Source organism: Tribolium castaneum, chromosome 4, assembly GCF_031307605.1.
Source record: "Tribolium castaneum strain GA2 chromosome 4, icTriCast1.1, whole genome shotgun sequence".
Lineage (NCBI taxonomy): Eukaryota > Metazoa > Arthropoda > Insecta > Coleoptera > Tenebrionidae > Tribolium > Tribolium castaneum.
In genome coordinates this window covers 4,707,907-4,734,575 of record NC_087397.1, presented here as the reverse complement: position 1 = coordinate 4,734,575, position 26,669 = coordinate 4,707,907, and the positions used below count along the sequence as shown (strand labels likewise).

General features: G+C 39.4%; 6 protein-coding genes across 10 annotated transcripts; 3 read left to right on the top strand and 3 right to left on the bottom strand.

The window, feature by feature from the left end:
* Positions 1 to 222: 222 nt before the first annotated feature.
* Positions 223 to 9,972, top strand: dsf (dissatisfaction). Its single transcript, XM_008202804.3, has 8 exons — positions 223 to 462; positions 2,732 to 2,812; positions 2,862 to 3,023; positions 8,486 to 8,805; positions 8,856 to 9,005; positions 9,183 to 9,422; positions 9,473 to 9,554; positions 9,607 to 9,972. Exons 1-8 carry the CDS (start codon positions 453 to 455, stop codon positions 9,867 to 9,869), a joined length of 1,308 nt encoding a protein of 435 aa, XP_008201026.1. The 5' UTR covers positions 223 to 452; the 3' UTR covers positions 9,870 to 9,972.
* A 2,064-nt stretch (positions 9,973 to 12,036) lies between these two features.
* Positions 12,037 to 13,517, bottom strand: LOC103315117 (uncharacterized protein). Its single transcript, XM_008202982.3, has 2 exons — positions 13,379 to 13,517; positions 12,037 to 13,309 (listed from the first exon to the last, which is right to left on the bottom strand). Exons 1-2 carry the CDS (start codon positions 13,443 to 13,445, stop codon positions 12,144 to 12,146), a joined length of 1,233 nt encoding a protein of 410 aa, XP_008201204.1. The 5' UTR covers positions 13,446 to 13,517; the 3' UTR covers positions 12,037 to 12,143.
* A 29-nt stretch (positions 13,518 to 13,546) lies between these two features.
* Prx4 (Peroxiredoxin 4) lies at positions 13,547 to 14,731 on the top strand. The gene is made up of 5 exons (XM_970175.5): positions 13,547 to 13,852; positions 13,901 to 14,018; positions 14,067 to 14,306; positions 14,357 to 14,522; positions 14,572 to 14,731. The coding sequence occupies exons 1-5, from the start codon at positions 13,693 to 13,695 to the stop codon at positions 14,617 to 14,619; spliced, it is 732 nt and encodes a 243-aa protein (XP_975268.1). The 5' UTR covers positions 13,547 to 13,692; the 3' UTR covers positions 14,620 to 14,731.
* Positions 14,643 to 16,884, bottom strand: Caf1-105 (Chromatin assembly factor 1, p105 subunit). The gene is made up of 4 exons (XM_970184.4): positions 16,638 to 16,884; positions 16,210 to 16,590; positions 15,843 to 16,156; positions 14,643 to 15,727 (listed from the first exon to the last, which is right to left on the bottom strand). Exons 1-4 carry the CDS (start codon positions 16,758 to 16,760, stop codon positions 14,734 to 14,736), a joined length of 1,812 nt encoding a protein of 603 aa, XP_975277.1. The 5' UTR covers positions 16,761 to 16,884; the 3' UTR covers positions 14,643 to 14,733.
* Positions 16,885 to 17,081: 197 nt separating this feature from the next.
* Positions 17,082 to 24,167, top strand: shtd (shattered). The gene is made up of 19 exons (XM_008202983.3): positions 17,082 to 17,267; positions 17,315 to 17,675; positions 17,725 to 18,129; positions 18,176 to 18,468; positions 18,516 to 18,664; positions 18,765 to 18,968; positions 19,020 to 19,209; positions 19,251 to 19,411; positions 19,459 to 19,856; positions 19,901 to 20,499; positions 20,610 to 21,756; positions 21,804 to 22,052; positions 22,101 to 22,319; positions 22,368 to 22,494; positions 22,540 to 22,741; positions 22,792 to 23,027; positions 23,078 to 23,326; positions 23,372 to 23,693; positions 23,741 to 24,167. The coding sequence occupies exons 1-19, from the start codon at positions 17,244 to 17,246 to the stop codon at positions 24,110 to 24,112; spliced, it is 5,907 nt and encodes a 1,968-aa protein (XP_008201205.1). The 5' UTR covers positions 17,082 to 17,243; the 3' UTR covers positions 24,113 to 24,167.
* Positions 24,155 to 26,440, bottom strand: Pen (Pendulin). 5 transcript variants are annotated; one of them, XM_008202985.3, is made up of 9 exons: positions 26,281 to 26,440; positions 26,104 to 26,190; positions 25,886 to 26,054; positions 25,690 to 25,837; positions 25,074 to 25,644; positions 24,839 to 25,021; positions 24,608 to 24,790; positions 24,415 to 24,561; positions 24,155 to 24,369 (listed from the first exon to the last, which is right to left on the bottom strand). In XM_008202985.3, the coding sequence occupies exons 2-9, from the start codon at positions 26,155 to 26,157 to the stop codon at positions 24,274 to 24,276; spliced, it is 1,551 nt and encodes a 516-aa protein (XP_008201207.1). In that variant the 5' UTR covers positions 26,158 to 26,190; positions 26,281 to 26,440; the 3' UTR covers positions 24,155 to 24,273. The 5 variants fall into 5 exon arrangements, with proteins under 5 accessions (XP_008201207.1, XP_975293.1, XP_015840558.1 ...); XM_970200.4 differs by having other exon boundaries at positions 26,104 to 26,161; positions 26,281 to 26,438; XM_015985072.2 differs by having other exon boundaries at positions 25,690 to 26,054.
* Positions 26,441 to 26,669: the final 229 nt, after the last annotated feature.

Genomic DNA, 26,669 nt, shown 5'->3' with positions numbered 1-26,669 from the left:
AAATCAAACTTGTGTTTAATTAATAAATTAATAAATAATTACAATAACTGAGCGTTTTTTATTTGTTGATATTGATTTGATGGCTGGTGAGAATAGGAAGCTACCCTGTGTGGCTGTGCGATGCATAAAAGGGGTTGGAATGGAAAGAGAGGGGATGACATTATAGCAAGTAGGGGTGTGACAAAATGGCCTGCGGACCGAAGACCGGTGGCTCATGATCAGTCGGATAGTCGCGTTTCCTCTTCAACCACATTCTGTGGCAGCTTTGTTATACAATTACCCGCCAGTTTTGAAAGTTTGATAGTTTGGTTGTTTCGATTTTACTAAAGAAATAGTCGCGGAATTTTATTCGAATTTCCGAGGTTTTTCCTCGGTTTTAATCACTTATTTTAATAAACGGCAAAATAGATTCTTCGATTTGGGGAAAGGTTCGGTCCGGTCAAGGCCGGAGGATGGGAACAGGTATGACTTTTCATCTCAGTGTTTTTTTACTTAGATTTTCTTATAAAAATGTATGTTTTTGAATTATTTTTTTAGTGTCCGTTTTACAATGAATTTGTTGTTATTATTGTCTTGTTAATATAAGACAAAATAAAACAAGTAAAAAATAATACATTCCATAATATGTACAAATATCTACTGCATAATGATGGAATTGCATCTTTTTATTTGAGTTTCTAAAAGTTCCAGATGTTTTGTTTGCGGTTGATTGACAAAATGATTAACACTAAAGTTTTCAATACACGCAAGCTTAGAAAAATCGTTTCACTTTCATAACAATTAAAAAATAAAATAATTCAGCTGGGCCACTTAAACTCACTTTTGCTATTTTATTCGGAAACGTAATTATTTAGATAAATTGTTAAAACACAAAAGCGATTTCTTAAATACATTACCATTAGCTTGATAAAAAAATAAAACAAACTTACATATAGGGTGAGTCAATAGTAGTTTATTTTTGTTTTTTTTTTAAATATACAACCAATAATTTTTATTCCAGCTGACCAGATTGGTAATTGTTAAAAAAATTCAAAATTAATCTACGATTACATTGTTCTGGGTATTTTCAAGTTTGCCTTGATAGTTTCGTTACATTTTATTATGGACTATTATTTTTTAAAAAATAAAAATCCAATGTTGATTCAATCAATGATTTTAAAAATTAATTTGAGTGTCTATTTCATCTGAGGACGCGTTAGTAATAACCCACTATTGACTCACCCTGAATCTAACTTTAGACTTATAGATTGTGCTTACTACTTATTTCTTAGTAGAACATGTGCAGCTTAAGTATTTTTAATCGTAACACAGACAAATTCCGATCTAGAAACATTTATTTTTTTATTTTTATGTTTTCTATATTTATTTTTACAGAAGTTATAGACAATAAAAATTGTTTCATAAAACGGAAATTTATCACAGTTTCATTTTCTCTCAAAATTTGTTGTTATAAATTATTTATAAATTAATAGCCATGTAATTTACACTTTCAATGAGAGTTTTTTCATTAATAACTATTTTAGATATTTATCAACCTCATTAATAAATAATTTAATTTAATTGGCGTTTACATAGTTTTGATACAGCTAATAATATAGATTGTAAGAAATCTTCATTAACTTTGAAACAAATTTTCTGAATTTATCATTTTATATTTTGTTGCTCTTAACAAGAAAGAAAAACAAGACTTTACCATGAGAATAGAGAATAGGAAAAAAATGACAATTTTTTATTCGATAAGGCGAAATCGATTGACAATTTCTTTTTCCGTTTGCTGAAATAAACAAAAATTAAATGAAAAAGAACAATATTTTCCTTAGGATCGCTTTACATCAGAAAGCGAAATAAAAATGTTCTCTAAACGTTAATTTTTTGCCAAATGAAAAACTCAAATTTAAAATGAACACAAATGTTTTTCATTCTATTGCAATTAGTAGGAAAAAAATAAGAGTTATGACAATTTCTCTAGCTCTAGACCAGCGTAAAACAGACAACAGATTTGTAAATTTTTTTAAAATCCAACCTTTTAGGTGCTAATTTTTGAAATCCCAGAGTAAGTCTGGTAAAAATGAAGAAGTTTTTTCTGTTTTAGCAAGTTTATTAAAATCAACAATTTATTTTTTTGAAAAGGTTTAAAAACCAGACGAAAAAAATAACTTATCGTTTACAAAGGGTCATAAACCACGGTTTCAAGCAAGGTTTTTATTTTTTTTAATACGAATATCATTTCCAACCTTCCTAGTATCTGCTAAACTGCGTTAAACAAATAAACGATTCTTAAATTATTAATATTTGGGCAATATCATAGCACATTGCTTGATTGTTCTTGGGTTTAGGGAGTTTCGAAAATAAAACGCACATCTGCTTATCTTTATTTAGCCAAATTACATAACATTTGCATCCCAAAGGGAACGTTCTACCATCTTGTACTGTTAGGATCAGAGAAATCTTTCAAATCAAATATTTACTCAGCATGAATTGGAAGTTGCTAAGACACAAAATCAAGAAACAAACATCCTCTCGTGAACACGTTAAACTTCAAAGGCATCTCGGTAGAGGACTGTAATCCCTTATTGTCCAAGAAATGTAGGAGTCGCTATGGCTACGGAGTTTACCAGACTACAAATGGAATTCACAACGTATTCCAGATTAAATCTTAAACTAGTTTCGCCTATGTTCTTATTCACTCGTAGTTAAGATAAATCGATGATTGATAACAAAATTTTTACAGGAGACAGGCTCCTTGACATTCCTTGTAAAGTGTGTGGAGACCGGAGTTCCGGAAAACATTACGGGATATACAGTTGTGACGGTAAGACAAATTATTACCTAAGGCAATGATTATGAAACTAGGAATTTAGGATGTTCGGGTTTTTTCAAGCGAAGCATTCACAGAAACCGTGTTTACACCTGCAAGGCGACTGGCGATATGAAAGGACGATGTCCTGTCGATAAAACGCATCGCAACCAGTGCAGAGCTTGTCGCCTGTCTAAGTGTTTCCAAGCCAGCATGAACAAAGACGGTGAGTGGCTTATTTTAATACGAAAAATTATTTCGGGAAAGGTACATTGTACAAAAGGATGTTTATCCCGGGGCGGTGGTCGTAAATACAAGAATTATTGACAAGTGCTTGAATTACAGATCAGCGCTGCGGGGTATTAATTATATTATTCCTGCGACAAAGGATTCGATTTATTCGATGGTTGTGTTGATATACACACGCCGCGTGTGACCCTTTTGCAGTGGATGTGCCTATCACAAAGTGCTTTTTATTGAATGTAAGCCTAAACAGATTATCGACATCGTCGGTATATCACAAGGTGATTTACGGCCCATATCTTTTTCGACAGTTTCATTTACGATTTGACAATGCTTTCGCTGTGAAATTGAAAAACTGCAGTTACGGGAGGAGCTTTGTATCAAAAAATCTTCCAAATGCGAATAAAGAGCGCTGCTTGGTGAAGATCCCGCTTTTGGCAGTTTTGTTCTTGTTTCTTTATAGGAAGGGCTGGCGAACATGGCGCGAGTTGAGAGGGCGATGTTCTTTACAAGTTTTGGCGTTGTTCAGCCGCAAACATGACACCACCATCGTCTTCCATCTCGCTCCCGAAGTTCTCGTCACCTCCTCAACTTTGCCGAGTCACTAAACTCGTAAACTTCACGCCTTTATGTAAAATTAAAGCGATTCACATTAACACAGATTTTAAAGCAATATAATTAAGTTTTCAGCCGCCATTCTTGCCGAAACTTTCGCTCAGATGGAATTAACTGTTCAGAACTTTGCCCCAAAACTTAACCACTTTTGCTTCACTCGACGTTCTCTTAGAGCGTTTTTTTTCCCATTATGTATATTAGACTAGATGTTTTGAATTAGTTTTTGTCATTTTGATAACAAATAAATTGTGCATAAAACAGCCAGGTGAGAGAGCATCGCATGTGAGAAACAACAGGCGATGAAACGCAAGTGTTGAGGGTTGGCGTGAATGACAAGGGGTGAACGCAGATCGCTTTCACGCGGATTTGCACTCTCCATCGTAGCCGCTGATCCTTGCTGGGTCTGAACGCCGTTAATGGGGATTGGCGGCTCCGTAAATAGAGCGGCATTGAGCCTTCTTACCCAACAGACTCAAGATATCTACTCCGGGACTTGAACGTGACGCTATCAAATTGCCCTCTGCATTATGCTCATGTTGATGATGTGGCAAACACTCACATCCATCCAAATTGTTCGCAGATAGTCAACAAATAATCCTGTTTGCGCGCTAGTCTGATCAAATCAACGCCAATTTAAACAAATTACAAAATTAAAAACACCAATTAAAATAAATTTATCAGATAATAAACGTTTTAATCGTTGTAATAACAAAACATCGTCAGAGTGTACAAGAAATGTTACATAAAGTTTTGATAATTTTGTTTTAATTTTGACCGGATTACTTCAATCCAAGACAAAATCATACGTTTTAAAAAAACAGATTCTTTGTTTACAAAAATCTTAAACGTTTTGATCCTTAAAGTGTTTTTAACTTTCTTTGAATGCGTTTTTACTTTACCAATTTTATGCAACGTAAGTAAAATTTAGTTATATTTATATTTTTAATTTTACAAAACTAAGGGCTGGTTTATAGAAAGCTCTGTTAATATTTAATTAGTTGTTAAAAGTTAAGAACGCGTAAGGACTAATCATAGTGGTTTAGTTTCGTTACGTGGTTAGTTAATTACGCACTTAATTGCGAATTAAATCAATGACGCTTCTGCAAACCAGTGGTAAGTGTAAGTTTTGCCCGGCGCATCCACCATTTTTGCTACTTTATTAGAATTAATTGTTTTATCTCATAAATAATTTATAACCACACGTTTGCAGACATGTATTTGTAAAATTAACTTTGTAATACTCATATGAGCGTAAAAAAAGTGCAACTTTACAATTAGAAATTCTCCAGGACGGAAACTATTAAAAAGCCGAGATCAATGTTTACCATTAAAAATTTATATTTATTTCTACGCGTTTAAATTCTACAATCATATTTCTACAATTTCCTTAAAAAAATGTAAGGTGAATAAAAACCAGTATTACGCACAAAATGTTTATTTTTGCTAATTTGGTTCGAGAAAAATTAATCTGAAATACTACAAACCTTTGGAGAACTATATGTCGTAAAAAAATATTTAAATAAATTTTTGTCATAATAATTTTTAACTTAGTTGGATGTCTTATCATCACACGAGACTTTTGAATCACTTAATTTGCTGCTAACATCTGATTCTGTATATGTGGCAAGGTCGGTAAAGTAAACTTTATTATGCATTTTTTTCCACACTATACGACCCAAATTTTTTTCGAGTTTTGGTTTGACGCATTTACCAATTTTATTTGTTACCGAGACGTTATTTTTTTATAAAATATTGTGCCTAAAGTCGTGGCAAACATTTTTGCCCGGCGCATCCACCATTTTTGCACATTGACGAATTATTTGTATTATTTCATATTCATTACTTAGCTTCGACAGTAATTGTAGGTTTTTAAAAAAATCGGTATTCTCTGCGAAATAAAGATGTGCTCATAAATATTTACCGGCGGAGCTAAAATCCGGCGTTGAATTTTAGCTAAAATAGAGCGCTAAAGCCGCCGGAACCTTTTTGTGAAGAAAAGTGTCCGTAGTTTACAGATATAACCGGAGTTCACCTCTCGGCTCGATGGTCGAAGCGGCATCTAGTGTGATTAATGGCGGCTCTAATCCGACCTGGGATTACGTCGAAATAGCTGCTTGAGGCTAGCAGCCAGCACGCCGAATAATTCAGTGAACATTTTTGTATATCACGAGATATTTTCACTTTGTGTCTTGCCTCTTTCTAAATATTGTGCTTTACCCATTGAGCGCAGTTTATTGAAAACGATAAGTACCTTGTAAAGTACAAGAAATGAGCATTAGTAAGCTCGAAAATCCTATTAGAAATTTCCATGATTTACACGGTGGAGAGGTTTCAATAGGTTTGCGTGCTCTCTTTAAATACATCAGTGCAATTTCACAAAAATATTACGTTTCCGGACTTGTCTATAACCATTCAAAGCACGGCTCGCATGAAAGCTGTCTCTTTGCCGCGCCTGGGGCTTACTTACTTATTGCTAGTCGCCTGCAAAGCTTTTGTACCACCAGACACCAGACAGTGAATAAAAAATCGGGCATTAGAATCAGGAAATCATCAGCCAGCGATTTGCCAGTTTCTGCGGTTTTTGGAAGATTTATCGAATGCTTTATTATCGCTTTTGACGGAAAGGCCTTGTCTGGCTGGGATGTAGCGAGAAGTGAAGTAGTCTTGAGGCCGATGGTAGCACATCATCATTAATGAGCGGGGCTGATGCGCGCAGCTGCACGTTCACAAGCCTCCGGCCGGGGCCGGCAGGGATGCCGACCCCAACTCCACCCGCACGACACGTAGGTGATTTGGGCTACACTATTGTAGGTACGCGCTATTTCAATTCACAAGCAGAGGGTCCAATATGATGATACATCATCACGGGATGATGAAATAGCCACGTTGGCTTAACCATCTGTTACGGCGGAATCACAAAAAATATTCCACCAACGCACAACGATAGAAAATTAATCAGAAAATGTCTCTAGACGCATTTTTCGAACGAATTTAATCTCAAGCTGCGTTTTAAATTGCTGTTTATGGTAAATTATAACTATAGACTCGACTTGTTGGTGATGGATTCGCTGGTAATTTGGAGTTTCTTTGTGCGTGAAGATTGCGAGCATGGAGATTTGTGTGATACGTGAATGTGTCATGTGAACGCGACATGTCGGTGTAGGGCACAGCTAAGCCGCGGTAATCCCATCATCCGATAGTGTCATGTCATTCTGTCAGGTCAGTCGAGCGAGGGTCAGATGGACTGGGCGCACAGGCGCAGGCAGGTTCCATCCACCACAGGACCGCTGAAAGCTTCCTGGGTGTGGTGAATGCCATTACAGCATCAATTTCCATGAGTGGTGTCATCCACCTTCGATGATTGCAGCCTGGGGGAAAGTTTAGCATCGTAGAAATTAAAAAACAGCAGCACACACGCTGGAATATTTGTTCGCCGGAAGAATATCTCATTTCGAGACGGTTTTCAATGTCAATATTTTTATTTATTAATAGGTATCGTAACATCGCTCAATTCTGTATCCGTATTAATTCCGAGAGCGCCGTAAGCTCGTCACATGTCTACACAATAGCCCCGTTCCCACACTATCATTCTGATGGCCTATTTATTCGGAACCGCTGATCTTTTGCTCCCTTTAAAATGCTGAATCAATAGATTAAATTGCGAGCGAATTGAATCCCGTTTGAATCAGAGCAGCGAGCGCGAAAAGTGATTAAGATTTTAAAGATCTCTTTCAAAGCCCGTATCATTTTAACACTCGAAGTTAAACAGTATTTTTTAGTCGCTTTTACATTTTTAAAAGAGCTAAAGGGATTTATTCTTTTATTAGCTCAAGCTTTTGTACTTATCAAGTTCCAGACAATCGTGGTGTCGTTTTAATTTTTATGCTTTATACTACATCTTTAACTGAAACGGGATTTCAAGGATAAAAGAATTCACTCTGTGAAACTTATTCAGTATCTAAGCCCTAATCCAAACTAAAAAGGCGAGCGGGATTTCACCACGACAGAGATGTTAAAACACCGCCCACATTATTTTCAGTACCAACATTGAAAGCAGATTTTATCGCCCACTCCATTATTATTAACTACAATACACCTACTGGTCCGCAAAAATTACCTTTTCTTCTTATTATTATTATCACTGTAATCATGAAGATAAAAAATGAAGAGGTTTGTTGCAAGTTCCATTTAAGTTTTTCATCTTTTAACAAACTTCTTAATTTATTTATGTTTCTAATTGCAATACACTAAACAATTGGAACAGATTTATGTTTAAACTTTTCCTTTTAAATTGATGACGATTCTTCATTTTTGTGTTATAAATTTTTAAATAAAACGTGCTTAAAAAAGAAATATATATTTCAAAAACTTAGCAGAATCGACCACTTCAAGTTTAAATTAAAATTTAGGGTGTTCCATTTGGGAAAAAATAACTTAAGTGTTTTTTTAATATACATGGCTGTGTGTGTTAATTTTATCACGTGATAGAAATCAAGTACCACAACTTTTCTACATGAAATTTTGAAAAATCGCACGGTATTTTTCTATCCATAAGCTGATACACATTTCAGCATGTAATTACTTTTCCAAATTTTAAGTAAATTTGCGAAACTTTTATTGGAAAATTTTTTGTGACATAAAGACAGCAAGAGACTTAATTTGTGTTGTTGGAGGAAGAAAGGAAGGAAAAAACACTTTATTGAAAAAAGGTATAAGCAAGAGTCTTTCTCAATTAACAACTCGTAACTTTTAAATAAAGTATGGGCGTAAATCAAATAAAGCAACAATTGTAGGTATATTTTGTGTGATTGAGTTTAGAAAAAATTCCAGCTGTGCAACACGAGCGTGGCCCGCGCAAACCCAAACTGCAAGCATCCTCCAACCAGCAAATGCAGCCATCGCCCGTGGGCCACAGTTTGCAGCAACACATGACGACAGTGGGCGACAAGTTGCCCACAAGCTCGTCATCTTTGCACTTCGCTCCGAGCATTTTCGGACCACCTCGTCCGCTCAAAGCTCTAACTCTACCGCCACCGCCCGTCCCCAGTCCCACACACATCGACGCTTTGCCGCCCTCAATGTTCCACCCTCCGACGTTGCCGCCACCACCTGGACTCTTACACATCCTAATGTCGGCTGAAAAGTGCCAGGTTTGTGCCCCACTCACAATTACCCCTAAATCAAACTTAATTCACGAAAGGAACTCGTCTGGGGCACGAAACTCTCCCAGATGGAGTCGCCCTCCTCCAGCGAGACCAACTCCGGGATCAACATCAGTCCGGGGATTCCGGTGGCCCAGCCGCCGCCGATCCCGCCGCTCCCGCTCACTCCGACTTGGGAGATGTTGCAGGTAATTTCCTGGCACGTGGCGTCCACGTGCTTGCACCCCGACCCTTTGGCAGTAGGAGTGGTGTAATCGAGTGACTTGTTGGCATTCGCGGTGACTTTTCAGCTGCTCGTGCAGTTGGCTGAAATTTCGACCGGCCCTCACAGGCGGATCCGCCTACTTCAGTTTTACATATTTCAGGAAACTACAGCCCGGCTCTTGTTTATGGCAGTCAGATGGGTGCGGTGTTTGGCCCCCTTTCAGACGCTCAGTAAACACGATCAGCTCCTGCTTCTGCAGGAATCGTGGAAAGAGCTTTTTTTGCTGCATTTGGCCCAATGGTCGGTCCCGTGGGACCTCTCGGCCTTGCTGGGGTGCCCCCAAGCTAGGGAGCGCCTACCGGCCGATATTCACACAGCCACAGAAATTAAAACCATACAGGTAGGTAAGTTAAGAAAATTGTAAATAAATTACGATTTATTTCTCTCAAGGAAATTATGTGCCGTTTTCGCCAAATCTCACCGGATGGCAGCGAATGTGGGTGCATGAAAGCTATAATTTTATTCACGCCCGGTAATTAAATGAAATACCGCTTGTTTTAGTTTAATTTTTTAATTGTGTTTAGAGACGGCAGGTTTGTGTGATGTGCAGCCAGTTGAAATGTTGCAAGATCAAGCCCAATGCATTTTGGGGGATTATGTCCGCACTAGATACCCCAGACAACCGACCAGATTCGGACGACTGCTTCTTCTTGTCCCTAGTCTGAGAGCTATTCGTTCACTTACTGTCGAATTGTTGTTTTTCAAAGAAACTATAGGCGAGATTCCCATAACACAGTTGTTAGGAGACATGTATTATATGGAAAAGTGTACTAGTGGCCCACCTTAAATGTTGTTCTCATGTCTTAAGATATATCACTTTAAATATTTCATGAAAGTTGTACAGTTTGAATAGGTTCTGTGATAAAAATATATGTCTATTTGTTGATTTCTTTTACGGTTTTAGGTCTGCCTCAGTCAGCAGACACAATTAATTACCGGAGTACATTACTATTTGGACAAGTTATTTATTTATTTATTTATTTACAAAATCTCATTTAATGTCATTATTTTATGTTGTGTGATCGAATAAATTTAGTTTCAACGTTTATTTCTTGTTTTTATTTATTATACCTACATAGTCCTACTAATAAAGTTAAAACAAAATGCTTTTAGAGAACTTAGAGACACAGAAAAATGCATAAAAATTCTCAGACCGAGTTGGAAATCAAATCGATTTCTTTGAGTTTTTAAAGAAAATAGTCTTCAGAGGACTATAACTTAGGAGAGGAATTTTATTAAAATCAGTCATACTGACATAACTCCGGTTTTAGAATTTTATTTAGTCAAACGTAAATAAATTGTATTAAAATATTTGCAAAAGGCGGTCAGTACCTAGGGCCCGGTGGCCCAGTGGTATAAGCGCCACTTACGACGGGGGAGGTCGGGGGTTCGAACCCGGATCACGGCGACAATTTTTCTATGAAAAAAAGTGTAGGAAAAGGTAAGTGAAACAAACACGTAAGCAAAAATAGGAGATTGAGAGAGCACATAGACATATAAACGAAAAGCGGAGCATAAAACTGACAGAAATAAGAAAATAATGCGGCAAAAGATAAAAGTACGTAAAGTCGCCAAATTGTAAACGTAAGAGCACATTCTAATAAAGGAAAAATATCTTTTGTTTTGAGAGAAAAAGAGATGAAGGTAAAGCTGAAACATAACTTCAAACTTTAGCGTTGAATTCTTAGATCACTAACTCTTTGAATTATAAAAAAATAAACGAAAATATTTAATTTATCTCTAAAAATTTTTAGTTAACTGAGTTAAATGTTTTCTCGAGCTAATTCGCCGACTTTTGAACTGAATGTATTTGCGTTTTAGGTAAATTATTGCAATTATAGAGTTTGCAATGTTGATTTATTTAAAAAGTTTGTGTTAAAATATCTGCAAAAGACGGTCAGTACCTAGGGCCCTGGTGGCCCAGTGGTATAAGCGCCACTTACGACGGGGGAGGTCGGGGGTTCGAACCCGGATCAGAGCAACAATTTTTCTGAGAAAAAAATTGTAGAAAAGGTAAGTGAATTAACACGTGAACAAAAATAAGAGATTGAGAGAACACAGAGACGTTTAAAAGTAAAACAGAGCATAAAACTGAGAGAAATAAGAAAATAATGCGGCAAAAATGTAAAAGTACGTAAAGGCGCCAAATTGTAAACGTACTTTTTGTTTTGAGAGAAAAAGAAATGAACGTAAAGGTGAAATATAACTTTAAACTTTAGTTAACTTATACGCCCGGTATCTTTTGACGGAATCTGGTGAAAAATTAGAAAATTAAATTGAAAAAAGTGGAAAAAAATGCTTTCTCGAACTAATTCGCCGACTTTTGAACTGAATGTATTTGCGTTTTAGGTGAATTACTGCAAATATAAAGTTTGTAATGTTGATTTATTTAAAAAGTTTGTGTTAAAATATCTGCAAAAGACGGTCAGTACCTGGGGCCCGGTGGCCCAGTGGTATAAGCGCCACTTACGACGGGGGAGTCGGGTGTTCGAACCCGGATCAAAGCAACAATTTTTCTATGAAAAAAAGTGTAGGAAAAGGTAAGTGAAACAAACACGTAAGCAAAAATAGGAGATTGAGAGAGCACATAGACATATAAACGAAAAGCGGAGCATAAAACTGACAGAAATAAGAAAATAATGCGGCAAAAGATAAAAGTACGTAAAGTCGCCAAATTGTAAACGTAAGAAGGAGCACATCATAATAAAGGGAAAATACCTATTGTTTTGAGAGAAAAAAGATGAACGTAACGTGCAGTGCTGTGTGGTCACTATGTTTAATATAATAAACCAAATATTTTACTATCCATGTTATCTGTGAAATGTAATGTTAGTTGTTTCAAAAATTTTTTTAGGTTCATTATTACTCGTGGACCATTCTGTATAATCATTAATCCATTATTTTAATATTGAGTTGTGAATGGGTAAAAATAAAAATAAAACACGTTATTTATTGGTACTGCTTTATTCTAAGATTCCATAACTTTCTAAGACTTCAGCTGAAATCACAAAACTCCGAAAATTGCATTCTAGAATAACTGGAAGAAACATGTTTATCAAGCTTAAGACGAAACGGACAAAATATGCATTTTCTTGGCTGCGAAATTGGAATTGGTAACCAGCAAATCCCCTATATGTATTCCGCGTTCCAGCAGCTTTTGCGGAACTTCGATAAAAACGCAAGCGGGCGAAGTGTGCGGCCTCCTTGCCCTTTTTATGTTTTGTCGCGGAACGAATTCATTAGCAGTTTTTGGTCTCTCGTTTATTTTTTCGCAAACTTTCGTTGGAAAGCTAATTACATTAGGACTGAAACACTGCTTCGCACCATTACCGGTATTGATCTTCTGTTTTTGTGCTTTTCGGCGAGCTACATCTTTCAACCATTGGCAGAACACTTCCTCGTTCTGTTGATTTTTTCGGTTTTTGTACTCACGCATTAATTGCTGACGTTTCTGCTCCTTCAGTTTAATTATTTCTTTGCGGCGTTCGCGTTTTTCCAGCTCCTCGGAGCTCAGGCCGTATTCCGACCGGTGGCCGTTGTAGCAGGGAAGGTTTGTGGGGTTACGAGATTTGTTCTCATCGCAACATTTGCGAGTTTGGAGCTTCAGTAAAGGGCATTTAACGGGCTTTTCGTGAATTTCCAGTTTTTTAATGGACATGGACATGTCGAAGTCCAGGCGTTCAATGCAGTGGTTGCGACACTCAATGTGCACGTTTCCTGCTGTTTTAACCAACGGAGATTTTTTCCTCACTTTCTTCCGTTTTAGAGTCGATTTCGTATTACAGTCACTTGAGGTAATTCGAACTGTGACATTTTCGTTTTGTTCCGTACTTTCAGACTCGATAAATTCCTCAAAAAAAGTATTTTTATTGTCAAGATTATCTCCGATGGTAACATCACATTCGTCTGGCACTATCTCCTCAATAACGTCCTCCTCAATCTCTTCCTCCTCGTTTATATCAAAAATATTTAAATTAATTACATTTGAGCTTTTGTACTCCAAAACTTGACCCGGTTCTGGCACAAAATCACTCTCAGGGGGGTCGCTTTCAAGGCTGTTAACATCATCATCAGTTAGGACCAACTCAGGTTCGTAAGAAGTTAACTCTTCCTTGAACTTGACTCGTGAAGTTTTTTCCATGCTTGTGATACTTGTACTGAACAAATCAATATTTGCCTGCTGAACTTTTTCCGCAATGTTATAAGGGGACGATGCGGGTTGAAGGACTGCAAAATTTTTCATTAGAAACAGCATTGTTAAATCAATATCTCTCACTAAAACTCCACACAACTTACAATAACTCCCACAGTCATCATCTTCGCTGTCGACGTTTTCTTGTATCTTATTCAACACCAGATCCATTCTGGTCCAGTTTTAATAAATAATTAATTTAAATATTTTTCTTGAGCGCCCTTTGCTCACTGTGCCCGCACCAACCAGATGGCGATGTTTATTGTGTTTGTCTCCCGGGAGACGTGACAACAATTTCTGACATCTGACAGTTACCGCTTGTTTTGATTGATTTTTCCGCACATTTTTGGCACTTTCTTATCAGTATTTAAGCAAACACTTCATTTTTGTGCGAGCTACGTTGCAAAGTAACCTAGAAATGCGCGATTTGTGGATTTTTGCGCTCGTGTGTGTGAGTCTTAGTTCGGGGGCGACACCGGACGAGGAGTCGTGCCATAGGTTTGGGGCCGGCACGGTGTACCCCCTGGGGGTGGACCCCAAGAAGTCTGAGCATAAGTTACAGTGGACGCAAGCTGTCAGTAAGTGGTTAACAGGACCGTTATTCCAGTTTTAATCGTGGTTTTAAGTCTCCAAACCGGCCCCCTTTTGGGAGAGCACGGCTGTGGTCGACGGGGAGTTTGTTCAGTTGAAATCCACCGATTTTTTGGGGAAGTATTTAGTGTTCTTTTTTTACCCCCTTGATTTGTAAGTTGGGCGAATTGTTTTTTCGTTTGATTGTTGTTTTTTATTCAGTACTTTTGTGTGCCCCACTGAAATTCTGGCGTTCAGTGACCGGATCCAAGAATTTCGCGATATTAATACGGAGGTTGTTGCCTGTTCAGTTGATTCGCATTTTACTCATCTTGCTTGGATTAACACGCCTAGGAAAGAAGGAGGGCTTGGGAAAGTCAAAATTCCGCTTTTGTCGGACTTGAATCATAGCATATCCAAGTCATATGGCGTGTTTTTGGAGGATTTAGGACACACTCTTAGGTTTTACTTTTGGTTAAAATAATTACTCTGTAATTTGTTTCTGGTTTTAGGGGCTTATTTATTATAGACACTAAAGGAGTGCTAAGGCAAATCACTATGAATGATTTGCCGGTTGGCAGAAGTGTTGATGAAACTTTAAGACTGGTTCAAGCCTTCCAATACACCGATAAACATGGAGAAGTGTGTCCTGCGGAGTGGAAACCCGGCCAGGATACAGTAAAATATTCAGCAAGAAAATTCTCAGTCTAATATTGCTTTATTTCAGATAATACCTAATCCAATTGAGAAGAAGAAATATTTTGAGAAACACTAATCATCACAAAATCAAATGCATCATCAAAATAATACTTTTTTTATTGACATCACTTGATAAATAAAAAGAACGAAAAAGCGAACCATAAATAAAATTTACAATACGTAACAAACTTTATTTTTTCGTAGTTTTGGGACTTGACAACGTGATTAAGGGAATTCGTCTCTTGGGTTTCACGTCTTCTGTGTTTGTCGCTGCTTTGTCTGCTTCAACTTTAGGAACACAATTTTCAGTGGCTTCTTTTTGGTCGTTTTCTTGAACACAACTTTTACTATTCGTGTCTTCTAAATGCAAACTGAATTCTTCCGTGTATTCGTCATCGCCTAATTTGGGTTCTGTTTGTTTATTTTCAACAGTCTCATCTTTGTCACAGCGCCAGCCATCTCGAGCCTCTGCTTCGTCTAAAATCAAATCAACTGTGGATATTTTAGGGGTTGAAACGGGCGATTCAATTTTTTCCTTCGACACAGGTTTGAGGAAATTTAGAAGAGGGCTAGCTTTAGGCGAGGGAAGTTCTTTTCTTTTGATGGTGGCAGGCGTGTTTTTCTGATTTTCGTCATCTTTTACTGGAATCGGTTTTATTCGTTTTGGGGTTAATCGGTTCGGTTCGTCGGGTTTTCTTTTACTTGTGTCTCCTTCAGTTTTTGCCTTTTTGGGCGTTTTGATTGCCCATTGTTCCAACAAATTTAGTTTTTTCGGGTTGTTAACTTCAACAGTCTCATCGTGATCCGGTAATTCCTCACATCCACTAATCTCCAAAACACTTTCCTCAGCTTCTTCTTCTTTAATGTACTCCACTCCTAATTCATTCGGCTCAAAGGTGATAAGAGCGCAAAAACCATCCGTTGAGGACGCTATTAACAACTGGCCGTCTTTAGACCAAGTCAGATCTGTTAATCTCGTGTAGTGGATGTCTTTGAAATACGCAAAAGGCATCAACTGTTGAGTGTCGTATAAAATTACGTCATGGTCACTCCCAACCGCAACAACCATTCTATAAGGCAAAGACACTAGCGGATCAGGTCCGTCTTCATGCAGTTCAAAGAGAATTGGGCAGAAACGGACAACTGTACTGCACTGTTTTCCAGATGGAAACAAACAAATTGGACTGAAAAAAAATTAACTAATTAATGAAGCCGATTAATAATTTTTATTCTGGCGTGTAAATTTGAAATAATACAAAATTAACTTTAACAGCTCAATAAAATTACGCTATTACTTACCTTCCCCAGTTATCTACTGCAAAAAGCAAGGTACAGTTGAGAATTTTTTTACAATCCTCGATTTCAATGCGACCTGAAGGAACAGCCAGGAGAGAACCATCAGGTGAAAAATCTAAGCGTCTGAAAAATGACTTGAACGTGTCATCATGAAAATATTTCACTTCTTTGTTGTGAAGATAATGATCTTCCGGCACCGGTAATAGACCCTTGTGCATTCTAGCCTTCACCTGTTTACCGGTATTTTCAAAAATGCGGCAGATGCGGTCGGTACTGATTGTGGCCAAAAACTGACCTCTGGGATCCCACGACACGCCCTTCAAATTTCGAAAAATTACAAACACTATATTTTTATTTAGCAATAATTTACTTGGACAAATCCCTTGTGGTCGGTTAAAATCTGTTCATTTTTGCCTTTCTGAAAATCCCACAAAATGGCAGTGTTGTCTATAGACCCCGATAGAAGTTTTGAGCCATCGGGTGACCAACACAAGTCGTAAATGTCTTCCTTGTGCCCCCGCATTACTTTATGCACTATCCATGTCTCTTTATCGTTCGTTTCTCCTTCCAGTAGAGGGATATTATCGGTTTTAAGTTGCCAAATAATGATATTTGCGTCGTCATCAGCTGTCGCGAGCTGCTGCCCCCCTGGTGACCACCGAACTGAATTCACAGCTCTTTGGTGTCGTGTTAGATCAGACAAAGCCTCGATTTTAACACTACCGTTTTCGTTTATTGTTAATTGCCAAATCTGAAGCACAGCGTCACAAGACTTAATTTTTTTAAACCGAAGCTTACCAAAACATGACAATCGGCACCACCAGTTGCTAACCTATAAAATTTCTCCAAAACGGGTTGAATATGAACACTCAAGACGGGCTCCCGGTTGTGCCATGATATTTCTGGTATCGAACACTTCATTCTACGTTTAGCGGCTTAAATTGTGAAATACGAATAGTAGCAGACACAAACAAGGCGTTTTTTACACAAAACAACAACCCAATAAAAATATTACGACCATTTGGCGCCAATTTACTAGTCTCCTCGTTGGGGATTTTGTTTTTACAAATGTAATTTTTTTGTATAAAAATGAGCAATTCTATTGAATGAATTGAATTAAATTACAAACCTTTTCGTGAACGAATATAAATTAACACAAATTAATAAAAAATTAAGCAAATACTCTATTTAACAATTAAATACTCAAGTAAAGTCTGTAAATTCTAGTAAATTTAGGTTTCTTTCATTTAGATTGCCAGCGCTGTCTGTTAAGTTTGTGAAGGTTAGAGGAGCCGATTCGGTTTAAAAAAAGCGTTTTTTAATGAAAAATAGTCGTGATTTATGTTGGTTACCATTCTGATTCATTATTGAAATTTAGCAAATCTGGATGAGAAAGTAGAAACAATGATTGCTGCCTCAGATCCACAGGTTCGTGGGTGCTCTCACTCAGTCAATATTTTGCGTAAACTTTTCAGGAGTTTGTTCCAAGTGGACGGCAGCAAACATTGAAACACCCAGGCCCCAATGGGGTGCCCCCGCAAAAAAATTTAGGCCAAACTGAGGACCTACTCCTTGATAAATTTGAAAAGGTTTCAATAAAAGAGAAAAAAGACAGTGAATGGTGGATTTTGCGGAAAACCCCCTTGTTTGAGTCTGCGGCAAGTTGGTGCTACGGGACAAAAGACAGTTCTTGTACTAAAGTTAGTGTGAATCAGGACTGTAAAAATGACAAGTCTTACAGCTATCAAAGCTGCGATCATTCACAAAAGACTAGCAAGAGAATATCTGAGAGTTTTTCGAAATTTTCACTCAAGCATGAAAGCTTGGCTCATGGGGGTACGTGGGACCAATTTTTTGCATTTTTATTTTTTTTTTGATTCCCAAGGGCCAAGCTATGAGGGTTCTTTTGCCAAAAGTCACGTCAGTTTTATGGAGGATGAACTCTATGTCAAGGGACACACGGCAGTGTGGTCCCGAGGGCTAAACAATTGTGACAATTTAGACAACGGTAGAAAAACAATTTGTGCTTACACTTCCCTTCTCCCTATAAAACACGCCGCTTGGTGCACTTTCCACTGCGAGCACCCCAGATATGAAACCGACGCTTTTCCTTTTTCTAACAAAGAAGAGGAAACTAAAGGCGTGCCGGTTCCTGCAATTTGCATCATAAATGCCCATAATATTCACGTTTTCACCCAAAAAGGTGAAGATTTCGTCACTGCTATCCCGTTCCAAATTAGCAAAATGTGGAATACGAAGTACGGAATTTTTCTCGAACGGGAAAACGAAGGTTTGCATTTTGCATTTTTTTTCATTTATTAACGCAATCTTTAAAGGCCACAATTCTACAACGTATTTTGAAAACAGAGCTTCGCTCTATTCCTTAGCTTTTCCCTTTGATGAGGTCTGTCCTGTTGCAATAAATGTTGGCACACATATCCAAGTCCTGAATAATAATAGTTTTAAATTGGTTTACACCAGCGAAAATCCAAGCATTTGTATGATTTACGATACTCAAACCAGGCAACACAGTGTTTACGTTATTAGAAAAGTAACAATCAACGAAAAGGTAGAGTTTGCAAACAGGATGAACAGCACTTTCCCTTCAGCCACCAGTTTATCTAACAGGGTAAAAGAGATTAAAAGTCGCACACTTGCGATAATTAATAATTACAGTTGAAAAGTCGTCTTTCAATGTGGGATTGCGGAAAAAACTCGAATTATTTAAGCGTCCCCAGCCCTATCAATAGCCGGCCAGGAAGCGTAGCAAGTTTTTATAACCAAATGCACCACTCGAAATCGCACAGCTCAATGGCCACAATCAGGTTGACCCATTTTTCCAAATTTTATAATACGAACTAATTATAGCAAGTTAATCGGTTTTGTTACTGAATTATACTAAAAGTGTAATTTGGGTCTTTATAGTCGATGCCAGTCACCTGCCACTTCCTCTATCGGAAGTCCGTGGTTGCAGAGAGCTTCGCGTTTGAACACTTCTATTCCAAGTGGGCCCAGTTATTGTGCACCAAACAACTGTTCGTTTTTCGACTGTTCTAAACTGATGTCTTACCTGCACACAAACCCTCTTATTTGTTTGGACCACCTATGGACTGATCCGAATTTGACTCAGTAAAGTTTTTTTTATTTAAAAAATATTCAATGATCAAGTGATTATTGTAGAGATGATAACATGTCGAGTGCCACATCTAAAGTATTTTTGTGCGACGACTTGACACACCAGTGGTACCTTTGCTACATTTTACCAGTGAAGTGCCAGTTGTGTTTAGTCCAAATCGACTTTACAGACCCGAGTAACATTCGCTTTGGAATGGTTAACAGTTTGAGTGTCAAAGACGCAGTGCCTATTCCTGTGAGTATCACACATTGAATTTTTTCCTAATTGTAATTAAGATGTGCCACATGTTGGCCGTCCTGGAACACAACGGCAACGTCAGCCTCTACTCTGGCCTTACCCTAGTGGGGAAGCTGCACATAGGGGGCACCCTCGTCCAGCACACCCCCTCGCCCTACGTCCGTCGCAACCTGGCTCAGTTTAACTCACCTTTCCCGAGGTATTTCCCAATTAAAACCTCCAAACCGCTCAACTTTGCCATTCCAGACGGAGCAGTCTTTTGCCCCATTGCAAACAACTAGACCCCAAGTTTGACGACCATTTGCTATCACCGGTGTTACCCGAGACAACAAACGTGTCTAACATCCTCCAGCTGAACTTCCAGCACGAAAGCAATTTGCCCAAAGCTGTCCTGAACGGTTTACGTGACCCGATCGAAAACCGCATCACTTTACGATACTCTGATGGCACTTACTACAGAATCACTCTGCCCCCCTTGACTGCACACCCACTAATTGAAAATTGTGTAATGGCGTTAAAGCAGTGTCTAAACCGTGACACCATTTCGGTGGTTTTGACCAGATGGTACGCCACTCGGAACGCACCAGGGGCCCAAGACATGAATCTCGAGCAAGAATGGAATGCGTTTGAAACGCTGCTTTTAGGTAATTTGGTTTCGTTCTAAATCGTGTTTTATTTTCTTGTTTAGAATTTTTGGGTTACGAGCAAGATTTTGGTAACACTGAGGACTGCCCCGTAACACCTTGCAGTAACCCCAAGCGACAGAAACACTCAAGTGCCGGGACGGACGAGGATTGGTTGTATTTAAGCAATTCGGACTATGCAACGAAACTAGACAAGTGTCTCAAACATACGTTGCTCCTCAAATGCAACTCAAATCCCCCCAAAAGCCACACTAGGACGCTTCAAATTAATGTTAATTCGCTCCTTTTCCCGTTTATTCGCTTGATTTTGTATTGTTTACACTTGTTGTATGAAGATTTGAAGTTGAATGTGTTGCGATCGGATGACTTGAAACTGTTGGCGATTTTTTTAAATAAGATAGCCAGCGATTTAGGGATGGTTGAGTATGTGGTGCACTACTGGAAAGATTTTCCCGATTGTTTCTCGTTAAATTCGAACGGATATATCGCACCAAATGAGTTAAAACAAGTACATGAGTATCCGTTTATTGGCGAAACGCCGGCCAATATTATGCAGTTTTTGTGCCATTTGATGCAAAAAGGGGAAGTGGCGCCCTATCCGTTTGTAAATCATGTCAACAATAAGTCAAAGGACATCGTGCAGGTAAGTCTCGTCTGTTGCGTTTTTTTTATTTATATTTAGTTTTTAAAGAAGTGAAAGTGAGAGATAAACGAATAGTTTTTCAAGTAAAATATTCGAGTTGTTTTTAATAGATTTGCGGCATCATCTTTAAAGAACTTGGCCACAAGCCGGCCAATTTGCTTAAGCTCATAGAGCCCAACATCACATCTAACGGTAGCCCAGTTCTTCAAGAAGAACCATCTGAGCTTTCGCCACCGGAACAAACACTTCTTTTAATGACATCGAAAAAAATGACGGTTCGAGATTTGGACACTTTACCTCCAGCGATTTACCTCCTAATATACAGCACATTGTGGAAATGCCGAGATAACCCTCCCTCGGACTTACCTTCAGACGCTTATTACTTACTATGGCGCGATGACCTCGCTGTTCAAGCGCACAAATTCCACAAAGAAAAACCCGAAACGACTTTAGAGAAAATAGGAATGTACACAACCCACGAACTGCCAGGCATTGTCCTTACGTCCAAACCGGTCGAAAGTGAGCAACAAGACGGAATGGACGACATTGAAAACCCCTTAACCAAGCTGCGTTTTCCGGACGATATGCGAGTGGCCGAAGCCCGGAAAATGCTGCAAAGCTCCAAACCCGTCCCGATTGTCCTTGTGCAACGACCGGACGTGTCCGATCATGATTTTATCGAAGAGGAAGAAAAACACTTGTTTGCGATCTGTACCAGAACCATGGCCCTGTCAACAGGCCGAGGGATGTTCACTTTGAGAACCTCGGCACCGGTTGTGACCGAACCGCTGCAAACACCGCCACTGTGCCTGACCGGGAAGGCGCCCCCGCGGGGCACGACAGTTGAGCTAAACCACATCGATACGCCCTCGAATATGAATTTGTGGCCGTTGTTTCACAACGGTGTGGCGAACGGTTTGAGGATAAATCCCGATGCGCACAATGTGGACAATACGTGGATTGTGTTCAACAAACCGAAGGGTTCGATGGAACAGCAGATGGAACATGCCGGGTTTTTAATGGCCTTGGGCCTGAATGGCCATTTGAAAAATTTAGATGCGTTGAACACGTATGACTATTTGATTAAGTTGCACGAAATGACGAGTATTGGGATTTTGCTTGGGATGTCTGCGGCTTTTAGGGGCACTTCGGATTTGGGAATGACCAAGACTTTGAGTATACATGTGGAAGCTATGCTGCCCCCGACATCGATGGAGCTTGATGTGCACCAAAATGTGCAAGTTGCTGCATTGCTAGGTCGGTAAAAAGCATTTAAAATTATTATTACTTTGTGTTATTTCAAGGCATTGGGTTAGTCTACCAAGGCACTTCGCACCGCCACATTATCGAAGTCCTGTTATCCGAAATCGGGCGTCCGCCAGGCCCTGAGATGGAAAACAGCGTCGACCGGGAATCATACTCACTTGCAGCCGGATTATCGCTAGGCCTAGTAACTTTGAAGCAAGGCAGTTGCTCTCTGGGCTTGTCAGACTTGAATATTTCCGACCGCTTGCACTATTACATGGTCGGTGGTAACCGACGTCCCTTAACCGGTACATGACCACATGAAATCAAACATTTTAACTGGTAATAATTTACAGGCGCACAGAAAGACAAATACAAAGTACCGTCGTTTCAAATCCGGGAAGGTTCTTCCATTAATTTAGACGTGACAGCACCGGGGGCCACGATAGCTCTAGGCCTTATGTATCTAGGAACTGGCAATAAGGCCGTAGCTGACTGGATGGCGCCGCCTGAAACACAATATTTGCTTGATTTTGTGCGTCCTGACTTTTTAATGTTTCGGATATTGGCGCGAGGTTGTCCCTCAAAATCACGTTGAAAATTTTTGATTTTTTGTTCCACAGCTTTGATTCTTTGGGATGATATTGTGCCGAGCAAGGAATGGGTCGAGGGTCAAGTGCCGGGTACCATCAGGCCCTACTGTATGCTAAAACCATCACCGAATTTGGATATTGATTTTGAAGCTATGAAGTTAGTGATTTGTACGATTTTAAGGAAATAACCGTGTGATTTTAGCCAAGCTTATTGTAACATTGTGACAGGAGCTTGCTTCGCCTTGGGTCTCAAGTACGCGGGTTCTGCGGACGAAAACGCCTTCCAGACTTTGCTCCACTTCTGCCGCATGTTTACCAACCTGACGATCAAATCCATAGCTGAATTAGCCGGGAAACCGACCGTTGAAACCTGTCTCAATGTCCTGCTATTATCGAGCGCGATGGTACTGTGACGATTAATTGTGGTTTTTATTTGAAAAAAAAATTGTTAAAGGTGATGGCGGGGACTGGTAATCTTGAAATCATGCGTTTTGTGCGACTTTTACGCCGCCGAGTTGGTGTAGCTAGCAGTTCTGTGGTCACGTACGGTTCACACCTGGCAATGCATATGGCCTTAGGTTTGTTGTTTTTGGGGGGTGGGAGATACACGTTATCTAACTCTCCGGGGAACATTGCGGCCTTAATATGTGCTTTTTACCCGAAATTTCCAACTCATAGTAACGATAACAGGTAACGAAACGGTTGTGTAAAAGTAGGAAAAATATGTAATATTGCTCCAGGTATCACCTTCAAGCCTTCCGACATTTGTACGTACTGGCGGTTGAGCCGCGTCTAATAATACCAAAAGATGTTCATTCTGGTAAATGTTGCTACGCCTCTTTGAGTGTCGTTAAATTGGACGGTACGAAAAGTTTCGTAAAAGCACCCGGGATTATCCCCGACCTCAGTATGTTGAAAGAAGTGGCGATTGAGGACGAGCGCTATTGGCCTGTGGTTTTCAAGAGGAGCCAAAATTGGAATTCTCTCATGTAAATTAATTTCTTCGTGAAAAATCAGTCATGTTTGGTTTTTAGAACCATACTCTCGACTAATGGGTTCGTTGAAGTCAAGCAAAGGGCGGGCTGTTTGAGCTACATTGCCGATAAATTGGGTTATCACAGCCAGTTGGCCAAAACGTTAACTCAGTCTGAGACTGTACCGTGGAATCCTTCATCGTCGTCCATCCTTTCGTTCACACACGACCAAGCTATTAAGTATTTCTGTGATCATTTTCTCTCAACTGATAAACTAAGTCCGCAAGAATTGAAATTAACACGAATGCTGACTAAAGCGACGTACGACGCTGTCGTGAAAGACAAACTTGTTGTCATACCGGTTATTAGTTTTCTGTTAAAGGTAATGTCAAGACTCATGTATTTATTAAATAATGATTTTATGTTCAGGTCGTTCGTGATATGAGATTGTTACCAAACGCCTTGAACTTTTGGCAAGTCAAGTTGCTGTTTGCACAAATAATATCAACTCCCTTAGCTTGTAATTTAATTCAACCGGAAGTAATGTTGGCCATAAAGCAACAAATGTTAGAAGTTTTAGAAGATTGGGAACCTGGCTTGGCCCCCGCCTTAGAAGCGTATACAAGGGGCGCCGACTTGGCTTTTGATAAAGAAACCTTGAATAGGCTAGCCATGTATGTGATATTTTACGATATACCATTTAGGGAAAGTGCAGAAGGTGATCCATTAGAAGTGATGCTTAAACTTCAAGACAAATATTCCGTTAGTACCTTAGAGAAAATTATGAGGCTAAGGATGTGAAAGAAGCTGTATTTTTTATAAATAAATGTGAAATAAAACTAATTTCAAGGTTTAACATAATTTTTATTTCGAAAACTGGGAACATATCGTAATACAGACTATAAAAATACAAAACGTGTCACTAACACAATAAGGAATGAACTAAACGCATCGGTTGAAACTTAGAAGGAAAAGGGTGATTGTTGTTGATCGGCCATATTAGGAGTAGCGAACTGAATCTCCCCATTTGCTACAGTAACAGTGACTCCCTCCTCACCCTGAAACCTCAAATTACAAAACAATTTACCCACAAAATAACTCACATCGGCGAAATAATTCTCGATAATGTGCAAAGCCCGTTCGTAGACTTTCTCATTGTCGTGACTTTGCAAGGCCTCAATACCGTCCAAACCGCCACACTCCTCAATCATTATGGCCACTTTCTCGGCTTGATTTAACTTGGCAGCGGCCTAAAATCGACAATTAGACAAAATTCCAACACAAATTTTTTTTCACCGATAAAATGTTATTCAATCCCTCCAACACCACGATAATAGTCTTGCTATCTTTGGAATTCAGGAGATTACACATGGGTTTCAACGCCCCCATTTCCACAAGTTGCGCCAATTGGGCGGAATTCCCGCCACTTGTGAAATTAGTAACAGCCCAAGCTGCCTCTTTTTGCGATTTAAAGTCGCCCTAAAAGTCACGTTTTAGGAAAAATCGGACAAAGCGTGGCAACAATACGGTTTGTAGGACGTGAAGAAGATAAGGCAAAATCCCGGCATCTAGGACTTTTTGGATTTGCTCACTATTTCCGGCAGTAATGTTTGAAACTGTCCAGGCAGCTTCTTTGACAATGTTCAGTCTACTGTGTTGCAATAAACGGATCATACAATCTAAAGCCCCGGCATTGATCACCATATCAGTCTACCAAACGAAATTATTAATACTTTTAACAATTGATTGAGTGGCCTTATACCTGATGGTCGTTTCCGGTCACAATGTTACCAACGGCCCTCAAGGCCGGAGTTAGGACGGTACTTTCCTCACTATACAAAAGCATAACTAGGCGGTCAATTAAACCGGTGTCAAGCACCGCTTGAATTTTCTCATTGCTACCATCGGTTAAATAACTCAAAGCCCAGCACGTGTCGGCCAAAACATCCTTATCGTCATGCGACAAAAGTCTCGCCAAGACGGGTAAAGCCGGCTTGACTAACTCAAAATCGGGGTACGGATTTTTATTGCGGCAAAGATTAGAAATAACCCACACAGTATTGCGTAACAAGGACAAGGTAGTGTTTGGTTTGATTAAGTTGATAAGACTGGGCAAAACGCCGTAGTTGAGCACCAAATCGCGGCTCTCGGGCCCATCACCTGCAATGTTACCAATCGCCCAGATGGCCTGCTCCACGACGTCGATGCGGTTTGAGGAGAGCAGCTGTTGGAGCTTAGGAAGGGCGCCCTCCTGGACCACGGCTGCGGTCTGCTCGGAAGTGCCAGACGCGATGTTCGTGAGGGCCCAGCAAGCCTCAAACACCAGCGATGGGCTGTTTAAAAAAATTAATAAGATGCAAGGCTAGGCTCTCGCTTACTTGTGGGTCTTGCCCAGGAACTCGACGCATCGCGGGACAACCCCCAAGCGGATCATGTGGTCGATTGGGGGGTTCCGCTCGCGGCTGAGCATTTTGCGGCAGGCTTGGGTGGCCTTAAACTGGAGGTTCTCGTCAGGGCTCATCATTCCTGTTATCAGGTCATTAAAATGGGGCAAGTCGGGAGTGGGGTTATTACCCATCAAGATTTCTTCGGCAGACATGGTGATCAGCGACACGGAGTTGTTCTCCTGAAGGGGAGTTGAGGCCTCTTCTTGCAACGATATGTTGCGCCTCTTCAACAACTGGTCTTCCTTTTTTGCTTTCCGCAGTTCGATGGTCTGGCCGGCCCGTCGGCGGCGCATTTCCTACACGAGAAGTCTCAAAATCGCAAAATTGCACATGATTGATACTCACTTCACAGTCTTTTCCCTTGTTTTTAAACGAACGGATCCTGTTCTCGTCTCCCATTTTTCTGGAAGTTAGAAACGTGCAACAGGGTCACTGATAGGTGAAGAACAAAAAATTGATTTGATATTTCAAGGGCCTTTTTTAGGTTAATTCATCTGATTCGGGCATTGATTATCTACTCACCTATTATATTTAAACTAGGCACCAAAACTATTAAAACTATTAGTGAATAGTCTCCACAACCGATTAAAAAATAAAACGACAAAAATTCTACGGTCAAAATTTCCGTTGCAGTTCCTGAACGTCACACTGACAATTAATGACGGGCAGCCAATAACGAGCAAGCTTCACTTGGCCAATAGAAAAGCAGTCCCACCAAATTGGCCAATAGAATTATCAAATTTGGAGAATTATTTGAATATGAGTGGATGGTGCTTCGCGCCGATTTATAGCCAATCCAATTTCGGAAAATTTAAAATGCGAAGGTAAGATTGGGCCCAACTCACGAACAAAGAATTACCATTCTGTGAATTAAATGCCTTAATTTTTCGACATTTCACTTAAAGAGGATT

Bases quoted from the DNA above. Each gene is read 5' to 3' on its own strand.
- dsf (XM_008202804.3), top strand. The intron at 2,813-2,861 runs GTAAGACAAATT...CTAGGAATTTAG, and splicing joins CGGGATATACAGTTGTGACG to GATGTTCGGGTTTTTTCAAG. The intron at 9,423-9,472 runs GTAGGTAAGTTA...ATTTCTCTCAAG, and splicing joins CAGAAATTAAAACCATACAG to GAAATTATGTGCCGTTTTCG.
- LOC103315117 (XM_008202982.3), bottom strand. From the start codon at position 13,445: ATGGATCTGGTGTTGAATAAGATACAAGAAAACGTCGACAGCGAAGAT. The intron at 13,310-13,378 runs GTAAGTTGTGTG...AAAATTTTGCAG, and splicing joins TGATGACTGTGGGAGTTATT to TCCTTCAACCCGCATCGTCC.
- Prx4 (XM_970175.5), top strand. From the start codon at position 13,693: ATGCGCGATTTGTGGATTTTTGCGCTCGTGTGTGTGAGTCTTAGTTCG. The intron at 14,307-14,356 runs GTTTTACTTTTG...TTCTGGTTTTAG, and splicing joins GATTTAGGACACACTCTTAG to GGGCTTATTTATTATAGACA. The intron at 14,523-14,571 runs GTAAAATATTCA...GCTTTATTTCAG, and splicing joins GGAAACCCGGCCAGGATACA to ATAATACCTAATCCAATTGA.
- Caf1-105 (XM_970184.4), bottom strand. From the start codon at position 16,760: ATGAAGTGTTCGATACCAGAAATATCATGGCACAACCGGGAGCCCGTC. The intron at 16,591-16,637 runs GTAAGCTTCGGT...GCTGTGCTTCAG, and splicing joins GTGCCGATTGTCATGTTTTG to ATTTGGCAATTAACAATAAA. The intron at 15,728-15,842 runs GTAAGTAATAGC...ATTTTTTTTCAG, and splicing joins GCAGTAGATAACTGGGGAAG to TCCAATTTGTTTGTTTCCAT.
- shtd (XM_008202983.3), top strand. From the start codon at position 17,244: ATGATTGCTGCCTCAGATCCACAG. The intron at 18,969-19,019 runs GTAAAGTTTTTT...TGATTATTGTAG, and splicing joins ACTGATCCGAATTTGACTCA to AGATGATAACATGTCGAGTG. The intron at 23,694-23,740 runs GTAATGTCAAGA...TTTTATGTTCAG, and splicing joins TTATTAGTTTTCTGTTAAAG to GTCGTTCGTGATATGAGATT.
- Pen (XM_015985072.2), bottom strand. From the start codon at position 26,157: ATGGGAGACGAGAACAGGATCCGTTCGTTTAAAAACAAGGGAAAAGAC. The intron at 25,022-25,073 runs GTATAAGGCCAC...TTCGTTTGGTAG, and splicing joins TGACCGGAAACGACCATCAG to ACTGATATGGTGATCAATGC. The intron at 24,370-24,414 runs GTGAGTTATTTT...TTGAGGTTTCAG, and splicing joins TCGAGAATTATTTCGCCGAT to GGTGAGGAGGGAGTCACTGT.